Source organism: Lytechinus variegatus, chromosome 9 (assembly GCF_018143015.1).
Source record: "Lytechinus variegatus isolate NC3 chromosome 9, Lvar_3.0, whole genome shotgun sequence".
Taxonomy (NCBI): Eukaryota; Metazoa; Echinodermata; class Echinoidea; order Temnopleuroida; family Toxopneustidae; genus Lytechinus; species Lytechinus variegatus.
The window spans coordinates 35,177,554-35,200,851 of record NC_054748.1 but is presented as its reverse complement, the minus strand read 5'-3'; the positions used below and the strand labels follow the sequence as shown (position 1 = coordinate 35,200,851).

Genomic DNA, 23,298 nt, shown 5'->3' with positions numbered 1-23,298 from the left:
CAGTGTGAAATGACACCTAAAATTTGCAAGTTTGGAAATTCCCATAACTTCATATTAATATTCCAGCTCTCATTTTATTCATCCAAACCTTGATCTTAGTTTCTCTTTTATATATGCTTTCCATGCAACTCCATGTAACTATATGTAGAAATGTTAGGTTCCCCTTTAAATTCCTTTCAAAAATTTAACTTCAATCATCCTATGATTGCAGTGAAAAGGCCACAGAGATCCACACTTTTCATTGCTCTGTTCAGTCTCAACAATCTTGGCCAAAAGCCACTTGGTTTCAAACAGCCATAGAGATACCTAAGGGGAGCATTGCATGAAACACAGTCATTGAATTTGAACTGTTACAAGCTACTGAAATACTTGCATCTGATTGGCTCAGAGCACATTAGGCATTGAAAATCACTTATAAGAGGCTTCATGAAACACTCTGTTTATTTTCACATAATTGTGTTTTCTTTTCCGCATATATTCTGTTTCTAACAGTGTTAGCCAAGAGAGGAAGAGGAAAAAAGATAACCACAGCCCGAGTGTGGGTGTTTCTGAAAAAACATTCCCTGGTGGAAATTACTGAACTGTAGCCAAGATTAATGCTCTTTAAGAAGACAAAAACCTTGCAAACAAGAGAATTTCCTTGTACAGTACAGTATGGAGTACGAGTTGACGTGCCATGTCTAATTACATGAAGAGCTTTTAAGTATACTTGTTAATACCACAGACACACCCGTGAAACCAACACCAAAAGAGCAAAATCTATTAAATCATTTCAAATTATATACTTTTTGTTGTTTTTGGAGAGGCTTTGTTGGCGTGTGACATAAACTGGCTTATATTCTGGAGACATTTTTATCTGTGCATATATGATAACCTAAACACAAACTTCTATTCCTACATGCCTGGGAAATAAATCATAGATTACACTACTGTAATGTGCAACACCAACTTTCTCTATGGTGAAATGATAATCAGCTATTGTGCTCACTCAACAGGGAAAAAGAGTGAATTAATATTTTCTAACAGGTGCAGGGCTGCCATCTTTATCATTTAACTTTCAGGGAGAACTTAACTGAGAAACTAGGGAGACCTTTCTCAATTACAAAAAAATCCAGTTGAATAAATCAATGAATCAGGGAGCTGTTGAAAATCTAACTTGGGTCAATTTTTCAGAGAATCTCCCTGACAATCAGTCAGACCTTGCAGCTCTGCGGGTATTATCTTCCCGAAATTTCAATCAAGTTTTCAGATTGACTACTCTCTAGAATGTTATTGTAACCTAAACCCGACATTGCCCATATTTTTCTACAAAGTCTATTAAAAACCAAAAATATAAATCTCAATCCCTTTTAATTTCTTTATACTTTACTGCTTACAAAGTACAATGGAGAATATGTCCCTTTAAATGCTAGTTGCCACCAGTACAAACTTTGTTCGCATGCCAAGTCTAGGCCTGAATCTCTCCAGGCACAGGTTATGACTCAGTGGAACAGAAATAGGTCTTGGTGACGGGTTGGGGCAACGATCAGAGCCTTTGAAGCACTGCTAAACATGAACAACAGACGTGGCTAATCCTATCCTGTCTGACGCACATGACTCTTACAGTACCATGGGAGCATTTCATGAAACAAGGAATCAGTGATTTAAACTGACTATTGTTAAAAGCTATAGCAAATCTTTGCATCTGATTGGTTAAGAGCAAGTTAGTTTGTGAAAATCACTGAATTTTTTGTTTCATGAAATGCACCCCAGACCTCCAAAACCAATCTGATTGACAAATAATTTTGCTCAAAAATTAAATAGAAAAGAAAATCATATTGAAAAAAAAGAGATTCTTTTTTCCAAATTCAGAGTGGATGAGTGGCATGGAAACAATAAAGAAGTAAAAGACCAACATTTGTTAATTTTCGTACCTGAATCTTTGATTTCTTTGACAGCCTTTCCGAATTTCTTCATCTTGGCACCAATGTTCTTTGAGTTGCTCTTCGACTCATTCTCGAATTCTCTAACTCTCCTCTCAAACAGCCCTATATAATACAACAAAACAGAAGATATATATGTATAAGCATAGTTATCGTACATGTGTATGGGTATAAAAAATGTGCCATGTCAAACATTCCTACATGTATATTACCTGAATCATTGCTCAAAATTTTATTGTGAATTTTCAATTCATTTTGTTTACATACTTTTTTTCTCTATTGCCAGTTTTTATTTCAACAGATTAGCAAATTTTGTACCATATGAAATGGAAAGGACGGGTTGGGGATCACTGTCAGATGCAAGTCAAGGGGGCGAGCCTGCTTTTGGATGGGTGAGGGGGGAGGGTGGGTTACGATAGTGAGGACGAGGAGGAGTGGGGGAATGGTTAATATTACGAGAACAAGGAACTTGATTCCCACCTTTAACTTGGAAGATGCCCTCATTCTCCCATTCCTTTTCTTGGATAGAGAGAGTGACTGGACCCCCTCTATATATTCCATTAGGGTGGAGAAGGGAGAGGGGAGGGTTGACTATTATACAACCAAGGAACAATGATTCAATGACCTTGGGAGATGCCCTCACTCTCCGACTCCTTCTCTTGGATAAAGAGAGTGAGAGAACCTCCCCCAAGATATTTCATTAGGGTGGGGAAGGGAGAGGGGAGGGGAGAAGGGAGGGGTAACTATTGTAAGAAAAAGGAACAATGATTCACACCTTTACCTTGCGAGATACCCTCACTCTCCGACTCCTTCTCCTGGATAAAGAGAGAGAACATCTGCGTCTCGCTGAAGACCTCCAGGAAATTCCTCACGCTCTTCGACGAGATCGCCTTGACGAAACTCTCCCGGTCAAACTTCTGTGAGCCGTCGTACTGTTGGGTGAAGTGGTTGGAGTAGTGACCGACGGTCTCCACAAAGAACCGGATGAAAGCCTCGGAGATGGCTCTATTTTTCGATTCATGGTCTAAACATAAAGGACATAACAATTATTTCAGCAATGAGAGAACTACATGTAATGCTCAGGTTCGATTAGAGGTGAAATATAAGAGAAATGATGCAAAAGCAATTCCAAAAAATCAAACAAAAAGATAATAAATCACTTTTCTGAAATAAACCATTACTATTTGTGATTCTGGATATTTGAAGTCTTTTTAAAAAATAATAAAAAAAAATGAAGTATTAATGAAACAGAGATTGCATTTAAAACACTAACAACCTAGGTTGAAATGCTTTACACTGTAGGTCATCAAAGTAAACAATATTTATACTCCCAATAATCCTAACCCTAATAAGAATTTTGACTTCACATGACATACAAACATTAATATTACATTAATACCTGAAAATATATACTTCTGTTAATCAAATTTTCTTGCACATTTGTTTTCAACTTATTTAATTAACACTTTTTGTTCATATATTGTTCTGACTTTGATGTTATTCAGAGAGAGAAAAAAAAACATTTATGTACCTTCTGATAATTCATCATCAGTGTCGGCTCCCTCCCAACTGCTCATACTGCAGACCTTTAGCGCCCTCTCGAGGGCTAATGACAGTTTCTTTGGCAGGATAGTTTCCTCATCACCAACCACGGTGTAGAAGTCCCTAGCATCGAGATCAACGACCAGGACCTGTGAAAGGGAAAGAGTTTATTATGAATGTTTGTTATCACTTTCAACATCAACATTATTGTCACCATTGATCTCCATACTCGTCATCATCACCATTATCATCTTCAGATTTAAATCTTCATTATCATCATCATCCTCACCGTCATCACCATCATCATCATCATCACCATCATCTTCATCACCATCCTCATCATCATCATCATCATCATCAATTATCATCTTCATCATTATTTTTCAAATCAAATTGACATTTTTGCCCCTTCGCGCATATTATATCCAACACTATGCACCACAACCACTACCACCACCAAAACCACCACCATCAACCCACCTCTTCAAGGGGCATCTCTTCCAGCCTCGGTATACACAGTGAGAGCATTCCCATGATGTAAGGTGTCGGTGAACAGCACATGTCGATCAGTTTCTCCGGTAGGACCGGTACGTAGACGTGTTGCCATGAGAATGGATACAGGAGACCCACTAATGCCTGAGAACATCTTGATAGCTTACTGTAAATATTCAGAACAGCACAAAAATATTGTTTCATAAAGAGTTTATAATCTATTCGGGAAGTGCCTGGCAACATATTTAGAAAGAAAATAATTCATAAAACCTGGGACTTGTTGCAGAAAAAACTCTGGCATTTTTTTGTCAGTTTTTCAATGTGTTATTGCCAATGATATAGTTTTGTTTGCCAGAGTTTTTATGACAAATTTTTTATCCATTAGACCCCTGATGACAAGATCACACGTAGTAAGAAATTGGGTATCTTAATAAAATTCTCTTCAGCTTGCACAACAATCAGTCTCTTCATTGCATATCCAATTTTAGCATTAAAAATACTAGTTGAAAAAGGAAACTTAATTCAGGATTGGTTCAAATAACTGAAATTGCAATTAATATTGAACTGATTGAAATAATAGATATTTTTATGGGATTTGTTGAAATAATTGAAACTGATATGGGATTGGTTTAAATAATTGAAACTGACATATTATCTGTTGATGTAATTGAAATCAAAATAGGATTGGGTGAAATAATTGAAATGGGATTGGTTGAAGTAATTGAAACCGAAATAGAATTGGGTAAAATAATTGAAATTGGCATGAGATCAGTCAAAGTAATTGAAATTGAAATAGGACTGGCTGAAATGATTGAAATTGACATGGGATGTTTGAAAATTAGGAAATGATACAGGATTGGCTGAAATAATTGAAATGATATGGGTTTGGTCAAAACATATGAAATTGGCATAAAAATGGTTGAAATTGTTGAAATGATATGGGCTTTGTCAAAACATTTGAAAGTGATATAAAATTGGTTGAAATGATTGAAATTGATATGGAATTGGTTGAAATAAGTGACATTTAGATGGAATTGGAATCACTCACCTTAATTTCCCTGAGCACATGATAACTCTCCTCTCTAGGAGTAATGAAGCAAAGATCTGTACTATCCTGTTCACACTCAAACAGTTAAACAACGTATCAAAGTCAACCTGTTTTACAAATGAGAAAAAAAAATAATGGATTAAATTCATTTGTGTTGAGAAAATGTTATGATCTTGTATGTTACAATCCCAAGTTTGTCATTGTTTAAAATGCAAATTAAATGTTCTTTATTGTTTCAAACATCTACAAATATAAATATAAAATGGTTATATTTATAAAAAGTAGAATAATAACATCTAAAACAAACATATTGAAAGAAGTACAGAATAGAAAAAGAATGACAGTTAATCGTATCTGACAGCTTAGCAGCTGGTCGGACAATTTGATTTATATAACTTATAGCACAAGACTATATCAATACCCTGTTTAACCTGACACAGCCTTGGCCATAAAATGTTGTTTTGGGAAGGAGAAACATCAATTTAACAGAATGGTTGGTGAAAGTTTGAAAGAAATGGAACAAGCAATAAGAAAGTTATAGCTGCTTTAAAATTGAGATCAATGAAGATTTCAAATTGGCAAAAAAAAAAAAAAAATGTACATTTATATAGCGCTTATTGCAATAGTTTCTAAGCGCTTAACATTTATATCTTAACGTAATACATGTAAATAATGACAAGGGACAAGGACAACCTTCCCATAGGCCATGTACTTAATTATCAGGGATTTGTTGTCTTCTCCTAATTCCCCAGGGGCAGTATTGTTAATCTCAATATAATAACATATTATTTTATGACCTCATCAAAGAAAAGTATATTTTGATATAAGACTTTTGGGAAAAATTGCATTTTAGCCCTTTTATGTATTGGAATACATGGAATAGTAGTCCTTGCCTTACATCACTATGACATCACATATGTGGCCAATTTGAAGTTTCCATGGGTTTACCAATATTTACAACTTTAAAAATTTATGTTTTCACTGTTTGTCTGATATTGTTCAAACTTTCATGTATCAACTTGCATGATTTTTTTATTTTTCGTATAAAATGGGTTTTTATTTGGGTTGAATTCCCCTTTAGCTTACATGTTCTAATCTTTGATCTTGAGGTCTCTGAAGTATGAGAGGCTTGGGATCTAGTTGACTGCTATGGTGCTTCTTCCAGTTGTTATTATTGGGCGGAGTTGATACCTTTACGTGACTTCCCTAGATACAGGAAATAAACAAAAGAAATAATCAAGTTTATAAAGGGTGTACTCAATGTCAATTTTCAAATCTAAACAACATCATGATTGAAAACTCAAACAGAAATCATCGAACACAAACACGATCAGTGGTGCACTGTTCAGTGTCAAAAATATAAAGTCGTTTATTTGTTGATCGTCTTTAAATTTCCTGATTTCCTACGTTAGCGCAGCTTTAGTGCTCAGTTTGACATGTCTCAGTATATAAATTGTGGTGGGTATCTGCCGCAGAGAGGACCCCTATTTTTACACCTAAATTTCTGTTCCAAGGCATTACATATTCATCTAATTGAGAAAGAGAATAGATGAAAGCCGTTACAAACCATTTTCTTCTTACCAAGAAAAAAGAAGAACTCCGTTCCAAAGCTTCGCATTATTTTCGTTACGCCGTTCTGGCCACATCCTGGGAAAGAGACCCAGTAAATCCCCATTCACTGGAATGTTAACCCATTGGGGACTACATAATTTTGCTGTAACACATGTTTTCCATAAACTCTAGCCTGTACATATGCAGGCTCAATTTTCAATGGATTAAAGCACATCCAACGTAGCAGATTTAAGCATTAGGTTATGAAAAGTAACCCCTGAAAATAATAAAACAATTCCCTATTTCTTCAGTATGTTTTTTCATTCATAATAGGTGCTGCCTAAAGCTGGGTTAATAGTAATAGCAGGGCCCGCTGGGAGAACAGTTTTCAGAACTGAAGTGGCTTCCCTGGGTAAATGCACCTATATTATTATTATTATTTATCATGGGACACAATCGTTGCATTTAGAAAAAAAAATCAGGTTGTGATTAAGAGAGTATGATTAATCCTGGGGCACGCAGGTCAAACCTTTCAAGATCTTTGACACCAAAATCAGTCATTCCTTCTGAACTTGAAGCCAATAAAAATGGCATTTTCCGAGGAACCTCACTGATGGTACAGTATCTCCTGTCAGAAATAAGCCTCTGCTAGTCTTGAATCAATGTCTTTGTCCCCGCCCCCTTTACAGATATATCCACTTTAGCCTCTACTTTTCAGATGCCATGCACCTAGTTCATATAGTAACACGTGACACAACATGTGCAAGACCAGTGACCTCGATTACATCATCCATAAACAACTTCAGAAGTCTTTGCTACCAATCTATGATCAATCCCTCTGCCCCCAGTACAAGCCCCCTTCCCCTGTACTCACGATCGCGATACCCTGAGCAGATTTTCATTGACCCTGAACTTTCTGCTGGCACCGTGAATCCTGACATACTATGCGCTACACTGAACAATCTTGCTGACACCACCTACTGTATTCTTTCAATGTCATCCCTATCTTGCTGTTCTCGACTCGCCGTAGAGCAAATGTGACTAAGGTATAAGGAATAGGCGTTTTACCAAATACACAATGGATCAAATTGGATCATCTACATGACATCACATATGCAATACTGAGAAGCCTTGGTGATATCATCCACTTTCACTTTCAGTCTCCATGCATCTACTTGACCTTCGATTCATTCCCCCTCCCACCCTACCCCCCTCTCACTTCCCTCATCTGACATTCCCTTATCCCTGACAGATTTCCTGTCGAACCTCAACTCGTCTGAATGCCATTTTGTGTCACAACATGTGCAAATGATGAGTGAGAGCGCCTTGCTCATGTAACAGGCTGTCGCTTTTCAGAACGCTTGCCTCCAAGCTAAAAGTCCTTGATTCACAAAGATTTTAGAACCAGTAGGGGGTTACAAATCCGCAAACAAAGAATGATTTCTGTCCTTTCCTAAAAACATGCACTGTTATCGTTAACAGTTATTAACTCGTGCATTAGGCTAGATTGTAATGAGTTTACTTCACTACATGTGTTATAGCGGTTCTGACTCTTGCCTTGTAATCAGAGGGACGTGTTTTGAATCCCACCATGGCCCAGCATCATTTGGCAAGGTGTCTATCCACACTTAGCCACTCTCCACCCAGGTGTTAGAAGGGATATGAAAGCCATTGTAGCTTGTCCAGGATTGCATGTACCTCAATGGCGACTAGCTGGAATACTCCCCAGGGAGTGGAGTATGAGCAAACATTGAGTGCAGGAATGATAGATTGAATTAGATGAATGGGGTAATTATAAATCTGCAGGTGCTTACATGTAGATGCATCCTCTTAGCATGATGCGACGATTGCGGTGATGTCTTTTATACCGCACCTAACTTGGAATTGCAACTTAGTGAAACAACCCCCCAGGAGTGTGTTTCGTGAAACCAACATTCATCAGATGCAAGGATTTCGGTAGCTTATAAGAATAGCCAAATAGTCCGTGGAATTGTTCATGTCCACTTACCGGTCTTGGGAAAGGGCAGTCTTGTGAGAGCTTGAGCAAGTTGTCAACGGCTGCCATGGAATGTTTCCTCCTGATCTCGATCTCATCAAGGAGCTGGTTGTAGATGGGATAGCATCCGATGGGACTCATCACGCACACCACCTCCGGTAACCTGGGACCCTTACCTGGAGGCTGGAGGATGGAAGAAAAATCAAATGGTCAGTCAGGGATAAAACTCCAATTGGTGATATCAGTCTGGACGAGGAGACAAACCTCTGTTATGCGCCCTTCCCAAAACACACAAAACTATATCGTGGGGGGATGATGTGGATGATGGTGGTGGTGATGATGGTGATGATGATGATTATGATGATGGTGATGATGATGGTGGTGGTGATAGTAATGAGGAGGGGGAAGGAGCATAATGAGAGGAAGTTGAGGAAACTAAGGAATATTACAAAAATATAGATGCTAGAAAGTGATGAACAGTTAGTGTTTAATCCAACAATCTGAACACAAAATGAACAAATTACAACACAAAGTCAGCCCTTAAATCTTGACATACAAGGATAATACACCAATGATAGAATATTCCATTTTTTAAATCAACTAGACAGATAAACTTGAACAGGAAAGATAACAATCTCAAAATATCAACAGCGGATCCCAAACAATAAAAATATGAGAATGCAAAAATGATTTCCCTAAACCCGGCACCTGTCAATATTAAATCCAAATCATTATTCAATCCATGTAAGCAACATTTTTCTAGATTTGTCAGCAAGCTGTTATTTCCTGGTAAACTAGTCTAATGCACAATAAAAATGACACTTCAGCGGAATTCAACAAGATCAGGAATAAGAGCATTGTCGATACGAATCTCTCCGTCTGCGACTGGATCACGTTCCCTTCACCAAATTGACTCCTTTGTTACTCCGATTAATCTTCACCTGTTTTCTAACAGACTTATTCCACATATTGTAAAATTAGCCGAGAACCAAATAGGCGGTATTTCTTTCAGAGTTTAATCAATTAGGTAGCTTTTAAAGAATTTTGTGTAGGCGGGTACGAGTATTTTTGTGCTTACATAAAATTTGTCTTCCCTTGGGGAATATTCTGCCTAAAAATGGGGGAAAAATATGGATATAACTAAAAAATTTATGGATATAACTAAATATTCATGGATATAACTTCAGAACACTGGCGGTGTTTAATATACCTAGGTATTAAAGTCAGAATGATTTCACTGCATGTCTTGACATCAATTCATAAGGGTCTGCAAATGGTCTTAATTGATCAAAAATATTTCTTGCAACACCCCCTAAGGCTGATTGATCAAACTTAAAAATGAGCTCCTTGCTCAAATAATACATGTGAAGCTTGAAAATGCTGCAGGGCCCAAATCATACAAGTTATGATTATACTCAACTGCATCATTCATATTTAGAATGAAACAGGTCAAAAGGTCAATTTTTCTACGATTATAACACTAAACAGAACATGAAGATGGTCCCCAAAAGTCACTCACTAGTTGTTGAGATGTCAATAATGTGATCTGGATTAGTTTTACAAAATCTGAATAAGTTTTTAAGCAAGGGGAAGCAATACAAATCTCAAGGCCAACACCGGACTTTAATTCACCCATTGAAGATTTCAAAGGCATTAAGATGGTTGAGATTATACTGCCATAGGGTGCCTAGTCACCACCAAGTAGTCAATGGGACTCCTATTTCTCAGCACATTTCCTTTTGAAAATGTGATAGGGTATGAACTGTGGTCTGTTTCATAGAGAATCTTGGCAAATGTTTGGTGAGATTTAACACCATCTGTACCAAGACTGATTTCTAAAACTGATAATTTCCACACAATTTCTTACTGGAATTTCTCATTTCTATCAAAAAGTTGATAATCTATGCGTAAGTTTTTTTTATTATTGCAACATTTCATATTCATACATTTTAAGGTTAAAATAAATCTGTATGTCTGATGTTTCATATTGCATTTATCCTACCATGATACTAGCATTACAGATTTGTACTTTTGATTTGATTATCTCACTGTCAATAAATATCAAAACACATCTACACATATTGGCCAAAATATATTTTTCTACGTGAGCCTCTAGAGCACCAACATTTCCATGCCCAGCCACAGAAAAGGAGTCTTGGTTCACCAGAATTAGGTTTTCTTCTGTAAACATTTCCTTGCTTCAACCAATCATCTGGAAACCTCAAATAATTGTTTAATTGATTTTGATGGTAAAGCAGTGATACAGGATATGCACGGTTGCTTATCAACGTATGAAGTACTGTTACAAAGCTACCCACAACTCAGACAAGAAAATCATAACTGAGAAAATTCATTTTTTTATGATGTCATTAGCTATATATGTATGCTAAAACATGTATTTGGTCATAGTGAATTAGAAGATTTATTTCAATTATAGTACTCCTTTTTTCATTACTACTACTGCTACTACTACTACTATACTACTACTATATTACCACTACTACTGCTACTACTACTACTACTACTACTTCTTCTACTATTCCTCTTCCTACTGCGGCTACTGCTGTTGCTGCTTCTACTACTACTACTACTACTACTACTACTACTACTACAACTACTTCCGTTATTATCAGAAACATTTATTTTGATTATCTTTCTTGTTGTTTTTTAGCTGTAACATTATCACTATTATAAAGTTTTGAGAACATTCCATTCTCTTGTATAAATCCCCATATAAAATGATTCTTATTACAATTCAAAATGGTTTATATTTATCAAGTTAACAAACAGTAGTGGTCAGAGTTGGTCAGTGAGGGCCTCTGAATGTAATTACATTGAATGAACATAATCATTGGATCATACATGTGCTATTTGTATTACCAAGCCTGAAGCCCTGAGTTGTACCCCAACTTGGTTAACAGCTGGGGAGGATGTACAGCAGGATTGGGAAATCATAAATAGTGGCATTCTAATAGTCACACACTGCATTAATATAGAGGCTTTGTGATGTCAATGTTAACAAACTGGAACATGTTACGATTTTGTGAAAATTTAAAAGCAGTTATTTCACAATAGTCTGTCAGACCAAAGAACGGGCTTAGTTATCTCAAATGGTATATTCTTAGAATGAGAAAGCACAAAGAATGTGGGCTAGTTCCCCATTAACATTCACATTTAATAATTTTCATGCCAACTCTTATGACTTCTGTAGACTGACCATTAATCTAATACATTGTGATCAGGGAGCGATCCAAACTGAATCAAAAGTCCAAATCGAATACGATTGGAATCTGAATTAATTAGCCTGAAAACTTCAATCCAACTTTTGATTATTCCCTGATTGCCATCTAACTGCAACCTAAGGAATTTAGAGAGAATTATTGAGCAGGAAGGTGATGGACCTACCAGTATTCTTCTGTTGTAACCGTAGAGTCTTGATCCATCTGAGCTTGTGAGTACGAAGCAGAAGCTCTCGCTGTTGTACTGTTCAACTGGGGCCCACTTGAAGGCGTCAGGGAAGCAGAACTCTGGGATCGCTCGCAGTTTGTCTGTTTGACTATCACTCACCTGAAAAATAGAAAGAAAATAGAATGTTTACTACAAATAAAAACCATGAGAAGGCCCAGGGTAAGACTTTGTCAAGGTCTGAAATCTGAATTAACATCTGTTTGAACAGTTCCATGAAAACAGCTCCGGCGACAATTGTTCTGACTATAAATTCTACATACAAATTAAATGACAAACTTTAACCCTGGATTTCACATCATACCCTATCCTTAACCTAACCCTAACATAAAACCCTATTGCAACCCTAACCCTTAACCTATATCTTAGACATAATAAAGCCCAGAGCAATTGTCACTGTAGCAAATGTCGTGCCACCATTTGAAAATATTGTGAATTAACAGAACTAGAAACATTCTTTAAAAATTGCGTAATTTTCATATCTTATACTAGAAAATCACCGCGTTATATAAGACTTAGCAATGATTATGGAACTGATTCATACCGTAAGTGTTGTTTGCATTGTGAGTGATCAGTTTATCAGCTTCATGATCAATACCTAAACTATTATGCTATGGGGTCTTGACTACCATTTAATGAAGTTTGATATCACTGATATCGATATAGAAACAGAGCTTCTCAGCACTCAAAACCAAGAATTTAACTCAAAATGTCATTGATCAGAAGCTTCAAGCAACAATCATCCAAAGAGTGAAAGTCGATCATTTCATTTGCAACATTGTCAGCCTTGTCTGTGAAACTAATGGGGCATTGCAAGGAACTTGCAATCAACTGTAAGTTAGATGTTGTTTGAAGGTTTGCACGGTGGCACGTACAATGGCTGATGTGGTTTACGGTACACAATGTGGAGTATCATAGAAACAGTGGATTAGAAGAAAAAGAAATGGATAGGCGAGAAAGTGGAAATTTGAGAGTTGAGTATTCTTTCTTGAATGTAGTCCTGAAAAGGACTGTAAACCAGAAGAGATTGATGAGTTGAAACAGCTTGAGTAGTAGGATGGATGAGGAGATGCTGGTTGAGTCTGCGAGTAGAGATGATGAGCAGAAGCAGTAGAGAGACTTGATGTTTCGGGCAGAATGAGTGTCCGTCTTAAGATATATATATTTCCTATATAAATATTTTCTTCCAACAGGAACACTTACCTCATGAGGGAACCTCTTCATTTCGTAGGGCTCATATCTTCTTGTCTCTGGGTTGATCTTCAGCGAGACGATGACAGCATATTCGTAGAGTTTGGAGTACTGCAAGGCCCATCGAGGCTGCATCGTACAGTAGACTGAGGAACGTAATCTCATGGCGCGGACATAGGTCAAGCGCTTCTTGAGAACTGCAAGGTGAAGAGATAACATAAAAAAGGAATCATTATTTTAAGATTAACATGGAAATGGCTAAGAGCGAGAATAGATACAGGTTTGTGAGTGACAGTGGAATCCATGTACCTTTCTGCCTGTCTGTCGTCTACCTGTCAAGTGCTTAACAATATCTACCTCTCTATAGATCTATGAGTCCAATAGTTTGATAGACCGAGTTGCACCAGATGACCCAACAACCAATATTGCCAGTTCTCTCACTCCTCTGCTAACTTCTGTTTCACCGTGACAAAACTTTGTCCACTCTCATTGTTCTGTCTCTCCTCTATTGAATTTTTAATGTGATCACAAAATCAATCTCCATGCATGACTGAGCGAGTTTTTCATAAAGCATCTTGTGATTTTCACTTCCCTGACTTGTTTCTTCTGAACAAATCAGACGCAAGGATTTCAGTAGCTTATAGCAGTTGTCGATGAAAATAAATATTTGTGTCATCAATTTAGCCCCTTATGCCAATTCAATAATATCTTATCTCTTACTATATGCTATGAAAATGCAACAGTCAAGAAAATCACAATCTGTATGAACTTTCAAGACTATTTCACCATCACCCCTCCTCAAGCCTATCAGGTCCAAGTGACGCCATTATGAATAATTCTGGATCAGGTTAAGTGAAAACAAATGCAGGACTCTCTGAGACGTCAGAGCAAGACTCTTCACTTACAGGCAAAAGGAAAACAAACGAGCCATCAGGAATGTGTATTGATCACTGACTCATGGAAGTATCACACAAAAGAATAAAATACCTGCTCGGTAAGGGGACAAACTGGGAAAAGTTTTGAGGATTCCCCCTAAAGCATATTACTTCTTCTGGAAGGGGGGAAATATTGGGAAAAGTTTGAGGAATCCCCCTTCCTCAACTGAACAATGCACCCACTCAACATGACTAGAGACAGAGAACAAAGACATAATTACAATCCTCAAATATTACATCAACAGCAAATACAGAAACTATTTGAATGTGAAGAGTCTTTCTATCACTAACCTTGGATTCACAAAATACATCTAAAAGTATGTGTAATAACAACAATCTGGGCATTTTTTGCTCTGGATTTAGAAATTATTTCACTGAATGCTTTTTTTTCACTTGTAATCATCTAATTTCTACAGAGACAAAACAATAGGGTTTATGAAAACAACTCTGAAAGACAAAACTGAAATCATGCTTGTGGTGAAGATGCAAATGCTAATTTTGTGAAGGCACTTACTTTTGGTACCTGATCTTAAAAATTACTAACACATCCACAGCAAGGGGATAATATTTGCAGGAAAACAGATAAGAAAGCTTGTAAGTCAATTTACCCCCCCCCCCTTCATTCAGTAGACCATATTCTCTACTAGTAGTAGTACATCATGTCTTTATTAAAGATCAAGCATAACAAATACCAGGCCCGGCAACCTATCAGGTTGGCCGGCAGGTTAAATTACATTATTACATGATACAAAATCAGAGTACATTATACATTACAATCATAATACATTATTATATTACTGTTTGATACAGTAATATAGCCATTATAACATTAAATATCTAAAATACATTACAAATAAATTCAAACAACGATGAATGCATTCAAATGGTACACAGTAAGATAGAGAAAGACAGTGAGAGATAGGGAAAAAGAAGTAAGAAAGGGGAAGAGTGAGAGAAAGAAACAAAAAAGCATTAGATAGATAGGATCGAGGAAGAGAGAGAGGTATAATTGAAATCATTTTATAGTTTAGTCCAACAATACCTACATCATGCACAAAGAAGTTAAACACCCTACATGTACACAACTCTACTGAGAAAATACATAAAGATAGATTTGACAAAGAAACTCTCCAACTACTCATATCCATAGAGAAAGAGAAGCCACAGAACTGAACAGGAAAACTCCATTCTCATGTATGATATTTTGATATGGAAATACACAAGGGACTATGTCTTGTTTACTGACTCATAGCTCCTAACAGTTCAGTATGAGTCCCTGTCTTATGGAGAGACCTGTGTGGAGGAATGCTGGATTAAATCTCACTTAAAAGATCGTTTTATGTCACTATATCTGGCATAATTCCCGTACACATGATTTCCTACAGGTTGCATATTGTCTCTAAATTGGAAGCAATCCAGGACGGAAGTTTTTTTCGAGTCTGGGATATTTTATAAGTCTCAGACTCTTTCCTGTGAGGAATTGGAATTGTAATTCCTCTTTCTTCTTCAAATTGAATAAAAGCATTGTTGCAGCTATCCCAGTATTAAATCAAAATCAAATATCTTTTGAGTGGCATTTGAATGTTGATATTATCTCAAAAAATTAATAGGGTTGAATATAAGATTAGCATTAACTCTAAAGCATTGTAGATTTAATATTTAATTTCTTTTCTTGTTCATAAATGGCTTTTTTGAATTATTTCCTCATGTATGAAATTTAGAGTCCAAACAACATTCTGCAGGCATGATTAAAATCATATGATCAATTCAACTTAATTTGTGAGTTTCTATACTGTCTTTATAAAGCTTCAAATATTAATTTTGACAGTGTGTTTGGCAATTCAAGTACTGTAGCCATGGGGATCCACAAGTGAATAAATATCATCATAAAATTAAATATTGAAACAAAACATACTTTTTTCATAGCCTTCTTTACATTAAAGGAAATATTCATGTTAGTCTTCTTCACCGTGTACTTCTTTAATTGTTTGATAGGTGTTACTATCCATCTTTTGCATTCTCATTGGTTTTTATTTTTTAAAACTTCTATTGCTAATATAAAATTGTGGTGTGATTTGCCTCTATACAAGTCTCTGTTTTTTTACACTTGTTCTACATGTATATTGTTTGTAATATAGAAGTGAACCCTGACTTTCAGCTTTGTTGAAAGGGCTACCCATCCTCTGACAGAAAATGATTAAATAAACATCTAAATAAAACAATGAAATGCAAGCCTTGACGGTGACGATTATTTCTCAGAACAAGTTTAAACATCTGCATTTAAAAGTCGCTTTTGATTGACCCAGTATAATTTCTAATTTCTAATTATATCCCAAGAACGTAACAATGGCAGATGACCTTCCTAAGATGGAACTGACATGGTTGACATGAACAAAATCTCTTCAAAAGTTCCTTTGAACATGTTACTTGTACAATAAAGCATACATTTCTTCTTAGAAATCTAGATCTAGTCAATTCAAGCACTGCTCAATATTCATCATGTACTGTACATGCACCAGACTACAATATTCTCATACAAATTTGAATTCAATTCAATAAGTATTTGTCTTTCACTCATAAAGAGCAACCAAAAAACATATAAACAAATACAACATACATGAAAACACAATAAAATTTGTAGTGGACATGAGGGCAGTGGCAAGATAGGATGAAGTGACTTATAAACGCCAACCCAAGATACTGAAAATAGTAAAAATTGAAATAAGATAATATTCAAATTATGTCAATAAAAATGACCATAGTCACAATAACCGTTGATCATAGTAATAATAAACAAAAATGTTCTTTAATACCATACCTCTTTAATAAGCATATTCCACTTTATGATCCATTTTAAAAGATGACACAAAAATCCTCCAGTCTACAAATATCAAAGAAATTTAACAGAATATCAAAGGGAGAGAGTCCTGAAGAAAATGATTTCAATTGTATACAATCAGGGTACAGTCCAACGGTACAATCGCAAGAAATATTTCTCCATGGGCAAACAATCATCACTATCAGTGAGAATGAAAATCCTAATCACCTCAACTAAATCAACTCACGGTCCAATCTATAAATAAAGAAATCGTCACAGACAAACACATCCTAAGCAAAGTCTTGGAAAGTACAGAAGGCTATTATAACGAAGGCAATTAAGAGGCTGACCGCGTTGACCGAAGAAGGTGGACCTATTTACGTTAATGAAGAGGAGGAAGCACGCACTTCACTTGCACTTTAATCAGTTTGGCCTGAGAGAAGGAAGAAGACTATGCAATCAGGACACACGTAGGCTTGTGCTAGGCCTTAGTCACACAGAGAAGACATTACTCCAGAACGACCAAGGCAACTGCATTATTTCCAATGGCACACCACCAGTCAGATCTGTTGGTGTGACTAGAGCAATAGCATGTAAACATCAGCCACTGAGTTGGTCAAAACACACTTAACCATTTGGTTACTGATTTCTGCAATTCCCATAGGCTTTGTACAGGGACAGACTGGTTCCACGGGGAAGAGGTTAAGTTGTCGGAAATGAATGTTCAGCCTACTAAGAGCTTAATGTAATTGTGCATTTTGTGGCTACCCAATCATTAACAGTACAAACAACCTGTAATTTGGGCTAGACTTCTCTCCAGACCCAACTATTGGTGAAAGTGTTGATAATCTGGTCTGTGCCTGATGACTAGACTAGGTATGTTTCACTCCAAGAAGAAAATGCTATGATGCAGTTTGAGGAACTGTTCAGTAAGAATATCGCTTTTATTAACAAATTGAAGAAAAAAACAAGGAAGTACAGGAAAATAACAAAAATGAAAATAAGCTATATGTATACAGATAGGCCTACAACAATTTTTGATACTATTTTCTCTATTAATACAAACAATTTGTTACACTTTAGTCTTTAAATTGGCACTATTGCTTGACAGGCTAGACCCTTAAAATTCAAAGACATTGATATTCTTCTCACTTTAAATATAGATTTGATATTAATTCATCAAGTCTTTCTGATGGATATGATAGCCTTTAAACAGAGCAATTTCCCCTTGGTAATTGGCATACACTAATGGTAATTAGCACTAGCACATGCTAATCTGTGCAATTCACATTTGAATGTCAGGCCCTAAGACCATTAAAGGAAAACACCTGTGATGGAAAAGTCAAATATAGCCAGTTTTAATTCAGTTTTCAAATTCTCTTAATGGAGTTTAGGAAAACTATTACTGATCTGTCAAGGATTGTTATATTTTTTGTCTGTGGTCCCATAAATAAATAGTTGTGTGCAATGCAAGTGACCTGATGAAGTACAAAGATCACTTTTTAAATCATCACGGTGATCCAAAAATCTTAACACACACCCATTAGGTCTATTCTAATCCTTACATCTCACTTTGGCCCACTTTTCTTCACAATTCAATCTTATGAGTTATTCATTTATTTATTATTTATTTGGCACTTCAAACACATTCAAGATTACAATAGTGATATCAATCATTACATAAAATAACATAAAATATTATACAGATACGTGCAATATTTGATAGAAGTTTGCCCAGTGCATCAGTTGGTGGCCAGGGAAGAGGATCTGAGCAAACTTAATCAAAGTTAACAAACTTAATCAAAGTTAACAATCAAAGTTAACAAAGTAATAATTATTTTTGACTTAACAGACTGCAGTTGTCACAATTGTATCACAGTGAATTGTACAGAACAGAAGATTGTCTCATGAAGCATATTCTCAGTGGTTTTTACTGACAAATTTGCTCAGAGCTAATCAGATCCAAGTATTTCAGTAGCTTATAACAATAGTCAGTGAGAATAACTGACAACCAAACATGAAATCCTCCCTAGATCATGTAGATCTAGAATTTAACAAAGGAACGCCAGAGGCCTGTATCACAAAGTTTTACATTTCTTGAAACTTTGTCATTATAGTAAGTAACCATGGAAACCTTGTTTGTGATTGGCTGATGAGCCCTGTTACCATGGTAATTAATACCAGGTTGGAAAAGTTCTAAGTCATTTGTGAAATGACCATCTGAATACAGGAGAAAGAGGGCAGAGCACTTCAGGCCGGGATCTGATAAACGGATGAGGAACAAGTCACTTCCAGTCAGGAGGACTAAACTCAGATTTGACCCCCACTCTTAAAGTGGGTCGAGAATCCATGCTGAACTATGCAATCAGTTCCCTCTAAAGTTTGCGAACAGGTGAACCCCCCCTTCCTCCCCCAAAAGGTGACCTAATATTTGGTCCTGTAACTGGTGTGACATGGTGCCACAAGTTGGGGGCTATAATATGGACTATGGAAATGCTATTTTTTTTCCCTAAATAACTGACTGATTTTCTGCAGGACTTAGAGGCAATAGTTGCAGGAGAGATTATAAATTATTATTGCTAGGGCAGATGTCATGGTATCTGAGAAGAAAAAAATGTACTTACAAATCTCCAGTGTTTCCAAGTCTACCGCCTACAAATCCAACAAAATTTTTCAAAAAATTCACAAGTATAGAAAAGTTTGACTCCTTTCTGCTCTGGGAATCGTCGAGCCTCTGAAATATCTCTTTCTGGAGGAGTCTGGTCTTGCAACTCTTCCATGTGCATCATAGTCTCAAGCGCATTCCTTAGTCATACATCAAGACATGTTCATAAAGGGTATTTTCAAGTACCAATACTATTTTAATCAATATGATCGTTCATATTGTAATAACACTTCCTTCATGTCATGTGAACTTCATAATGATGTAAGTGAAACAAGAACTAATGATCTTATAGAAAGTAAAATGAAGCAAACAGGCTATGAAGGATGAGAGATTTTATTTCGTAATAGGAGATGCACCCTTTTTAGTCAAGAGCAAGAAGAAAAATGCACTTGAAGTACATGTTAAGCAATGTATTGAAAATCCATTAAAGTCAACCCTTAAACCTGTTGATGATTAAATTCTACACATAATTTCTTTTTTTTTTCATTTTAAAACTAGGTGTTGAAATATGAAGCTGATATCACAACATTAAAAATAGTCTGTACAGTTTTAATCATATTGAGCAAATCTTAATAAGATTTACTAATTGATTCATCCACTCATTCCCTCACTCATTCATTTTATTCAATCGTGCGTTTATTCATTCAGTCATTCATTCAGTCAGTCAGTCATTCTATCATGATTTGTTCATTTGTTCATTCATTCATCCATTCATTCATTCACTCATGCATTTATTCCATCAAACAATCTTTCCATAATGCAGTCATTCAAACACTCTTTCCTTCCTTCCTTTATTCATTCATTCATATCTTCTTTATAAAAAGCAGGGTAGTCCCATCGAAACCAAAGGCCCATTTTTTCAAGGGAGCCTAGATAAAAGTTTTTACTTGAAAGCTAGATGCATTTAAGAACTGACATGGGGGCTCGGGCTATACCCACCCCCCCTTGCCAATAAATCTTCAAGAACAAAAGAGTCCCTGAAATTCTCATGAAATTGAATGTAAACTGTAATACAATGTACAGATTTTGTCTGGTGATCTGACAAAACTAGCCCCGGAAAACACAATTATGCATTTCCCTGGCTTGGTCTTGATATTAAATAGAACAGGCCTACAAAAATAGCATTGACACAATTTTCTGTCCTTTTTTTATACTTTGATTCTAGCTTGTAGGTACTGTAACATTGAGCATACTTTACTTTAGACCGATTCGTCACAATTTTTTTTTCAGACATGAACGTGTCGCATGGATATGACAGGAAATACAATGAGAGGCCAATTTCCCGCTGATCTTTAACATGAGAGATTGTAACATCAAAGGCATTTGGTTAACATTGGTATGACCAATATAGAATCAGAGCTGTAGGGTTTCCATTGTTACCCACATGTATCTGTGAAATTTTGTACAAAAAAAAGGAGTCCTGAAAATATTGCACCTGCAAATCATTATTCAGTGCTTCAAAAAAGTAAAAAGTGAAAAAGGACAAACACCCAGAAATACCATCCCAATTTGTGTATATTTCATGATTTTTTTTTTTATTATTATCCGTCCGAAGAAATAAATGCTGCTTTTTCAGTCGCGTATGTCTTGAAATTATCAGCTTCAATATAATTTTTTCCTGGGTGTTTTTTTTATTCATATGAAAAATTTATGCAACAGGTATCAAAGTTCTGGATATTTTGTAGCAACATCTCTGTTATGTTAAACAGTAGAAAAAATTAACCAAGAATATTGAGGGGGTATTAAGCGGTGTAATGCATTATACATAGTTGGGGCTTTCACAGTTTAAAAAAAAAATGTGTTAATATAATGGGAAGTGCTTCCTTTTCTAAAAAAAAAATCACTATTCATAGTCTACTGAAGATAGAACTCCCAGAAATATGAAATAGTTAAGTTGCGATAAAATTCTATTGTCATAAAACTAGCCCCTATAAAGCTTTCATATTAATCACTTAATCAAATTGATTGGTTTTACTCAGGTGACCCTTGTGAAATCTTATTAATAACAAAGATAGATCAAACAATTACAATGGTTCTTATGATAAGACAGCAGCCCAGGGCATACTGCCCAACTTTGGCAAAAGGAAGCAAGTGACGCATCAGTCAAATTTGAGTTATTGTTGTTTCTGAAACGCCCTTCCTATGTTGCACGTTCAGGCAAAATTTGGGAAAGAAATTATTGTTCTATGGAAAGAAATTGGAGAAAATATGTTGTTAAATTGCATTGACACCTATGTAAATGACGAACACACAATGCTCACTTACAACAAATGATACTTTTGTAACTTGCTTCCTTTTGCCAAAGTACAGCAACATAGCCCCCGCCCTCTTAACCCCTTGCCCCCTGAATCAAACAAAAAATTATCTCCATTTTAAGTACCTAATGCACTTCAAACTTGAAACGTCACATTATTTAATTTCCTAAATCCCACTTAAAATACATTTATAGCACTCATATTTCCACACAGAACAATGAAAGTTGTTTTTATTACAAGGCTTCATCAACTAAAAAGAGAAAACGTGAAAGGACTATTATCTTCAAGAGCACAATATGAAAGTGGTCATTGGTAATTAATCTCACGTTAATTTCTTAACACGACCACTTCCTCCACTTTCAATTAGTTAAACGTTGTTTCTCTCCTTGTCCTTGTCTGTATGTATATATATAGTGCAGGACTATGCAGATATAACATGTATTACGTAATGTTAAGAACTTAGGACCATCTCCACACTGGTGTACACATTGTGAAGTGTGAGACACTGTGTTTGCTTTTTGTAGGTGTTGCAATTATGTTAATAACCAATTTCTAATAATAATAATAGCCAATTTTTTTCCCAGAATGGCCCAAAGCGTGTTACAGCATATTATTACCCCGGTCATTGGATTCATTTCAATCAAGCACGAAAAGTGCACAATTTCCACTCCCTGAGGAGAATTCCTTGCATTCGTCGCATTCACATAATGGCGCTGGCAAAATCAAACATACAATATCTTTCGCATCCTACCGGGTACCCATTTAGCACCTGGGTCGAGAGTGGCAAAGTGTGGATTAACGCCTTGCTAAAGGACGCTAGACCGCGGTGGGATTCGAACACACGACCCTCTGTTTACAAGGCGAGAGTCAGAACCACTACACCACGGCTCTTCCACTCATTCCCTTGTAATTCATAATTTATGTAGATAAAGACAATACTTGTTTCCCGTTTTGAAAGAAGGAGGGGGCGGGGGTTAGTCAATGCATGATTTTGAAAGGAGGGAGAGAGGGACGCTTTGCAAGTTGTGATTCAGAAAGATAGAATGCACAGCTGTTTTGTGCCCCTAAAATTAATTCAACTACATGCAATTGGACCTGACCCCTTAACCAGAGAATACAGAGTTCACTGTCAGAATCCCCTGGCCTCCGCCTGACTCTGGATGAAATCCATTGATTACTGGATTTTCCAAACACTTTTTCTGCTGGAAAGATCAGTGTGACACACAGTATGTTGACAATGTGCGCACAGTGTGTCATCACAGTGGACTATGTGAAAATGTGGATCACACTGTTAAAATGCTCAAATCTATGATGTGACGATACTCTCACTTGCTGTCACCTCTACGGTGTGTGTGTCCATAGTGTCAAGATAATTTCACAGTGTGGACACCTGTACAGTATGAATGTTCATGGTGTGT

General features: G+C 36.3%; 1 protein-coding gene across 5 annotated transcripts in view; it reads right to left on the bottom strand.

Moving 5' to 3' along the window:
- LOC121422088 (DENN domain-containing protein 2B-like) overlaps window positions 1-23,298 on the bottom strand; it is a 70,490-nt gene that overhangs the window by 2,186 nt on the left and 45,006 nt on the right. For 2 of the 5 annotated variants that reach the window (XM_041616898.1, XM_041616897.1), the window contains exons 3-11: window positions 13,220-13,404; window positions 11,957-12,118; window positions 8,564-8,734; window positions 6,091-6,210; window positions 5,005-5,111; window positions 3,945-4,122; window positions 3,454-3,613; window positions 2,698-2,946; window positions 1,914-2,027 (exon numbers count right to left, since the gene is read on the bottom strand). In XM_041616898.1, the coding sequence (XP_041472832.1) occupies window positions 1,914-2,027; window positions 2,698-2,946; window positions 3,454-3,613; window positions 3,945-4,122; window positions 5,005-5,111; window positions 6,091-6,210; window positions 8,564-8,734; window positions 11,957-12,118; window positions 13,220-13,404 (1,446 nt within the window). Of the gene's footprint in view, window positions 1-1,913; window positions 2,028-2,697; window positions 2,947-3,453; window positions 3,614-3,944; window positions 4,123-5,004; window positions 5,112-6,090; window positions 6,211-8,563; window positions 8,735-11,956; window positions 12,119-13,219; window positions 13,405-13,927; window positions 14,087-16,960; window positions 17,216-23,298 lie in introns of those variants that run through there. The other 3 variants (XM_041616901.1, XM_041616900.1, XM_041616899.1) reach the window with 3 other exon arrangements.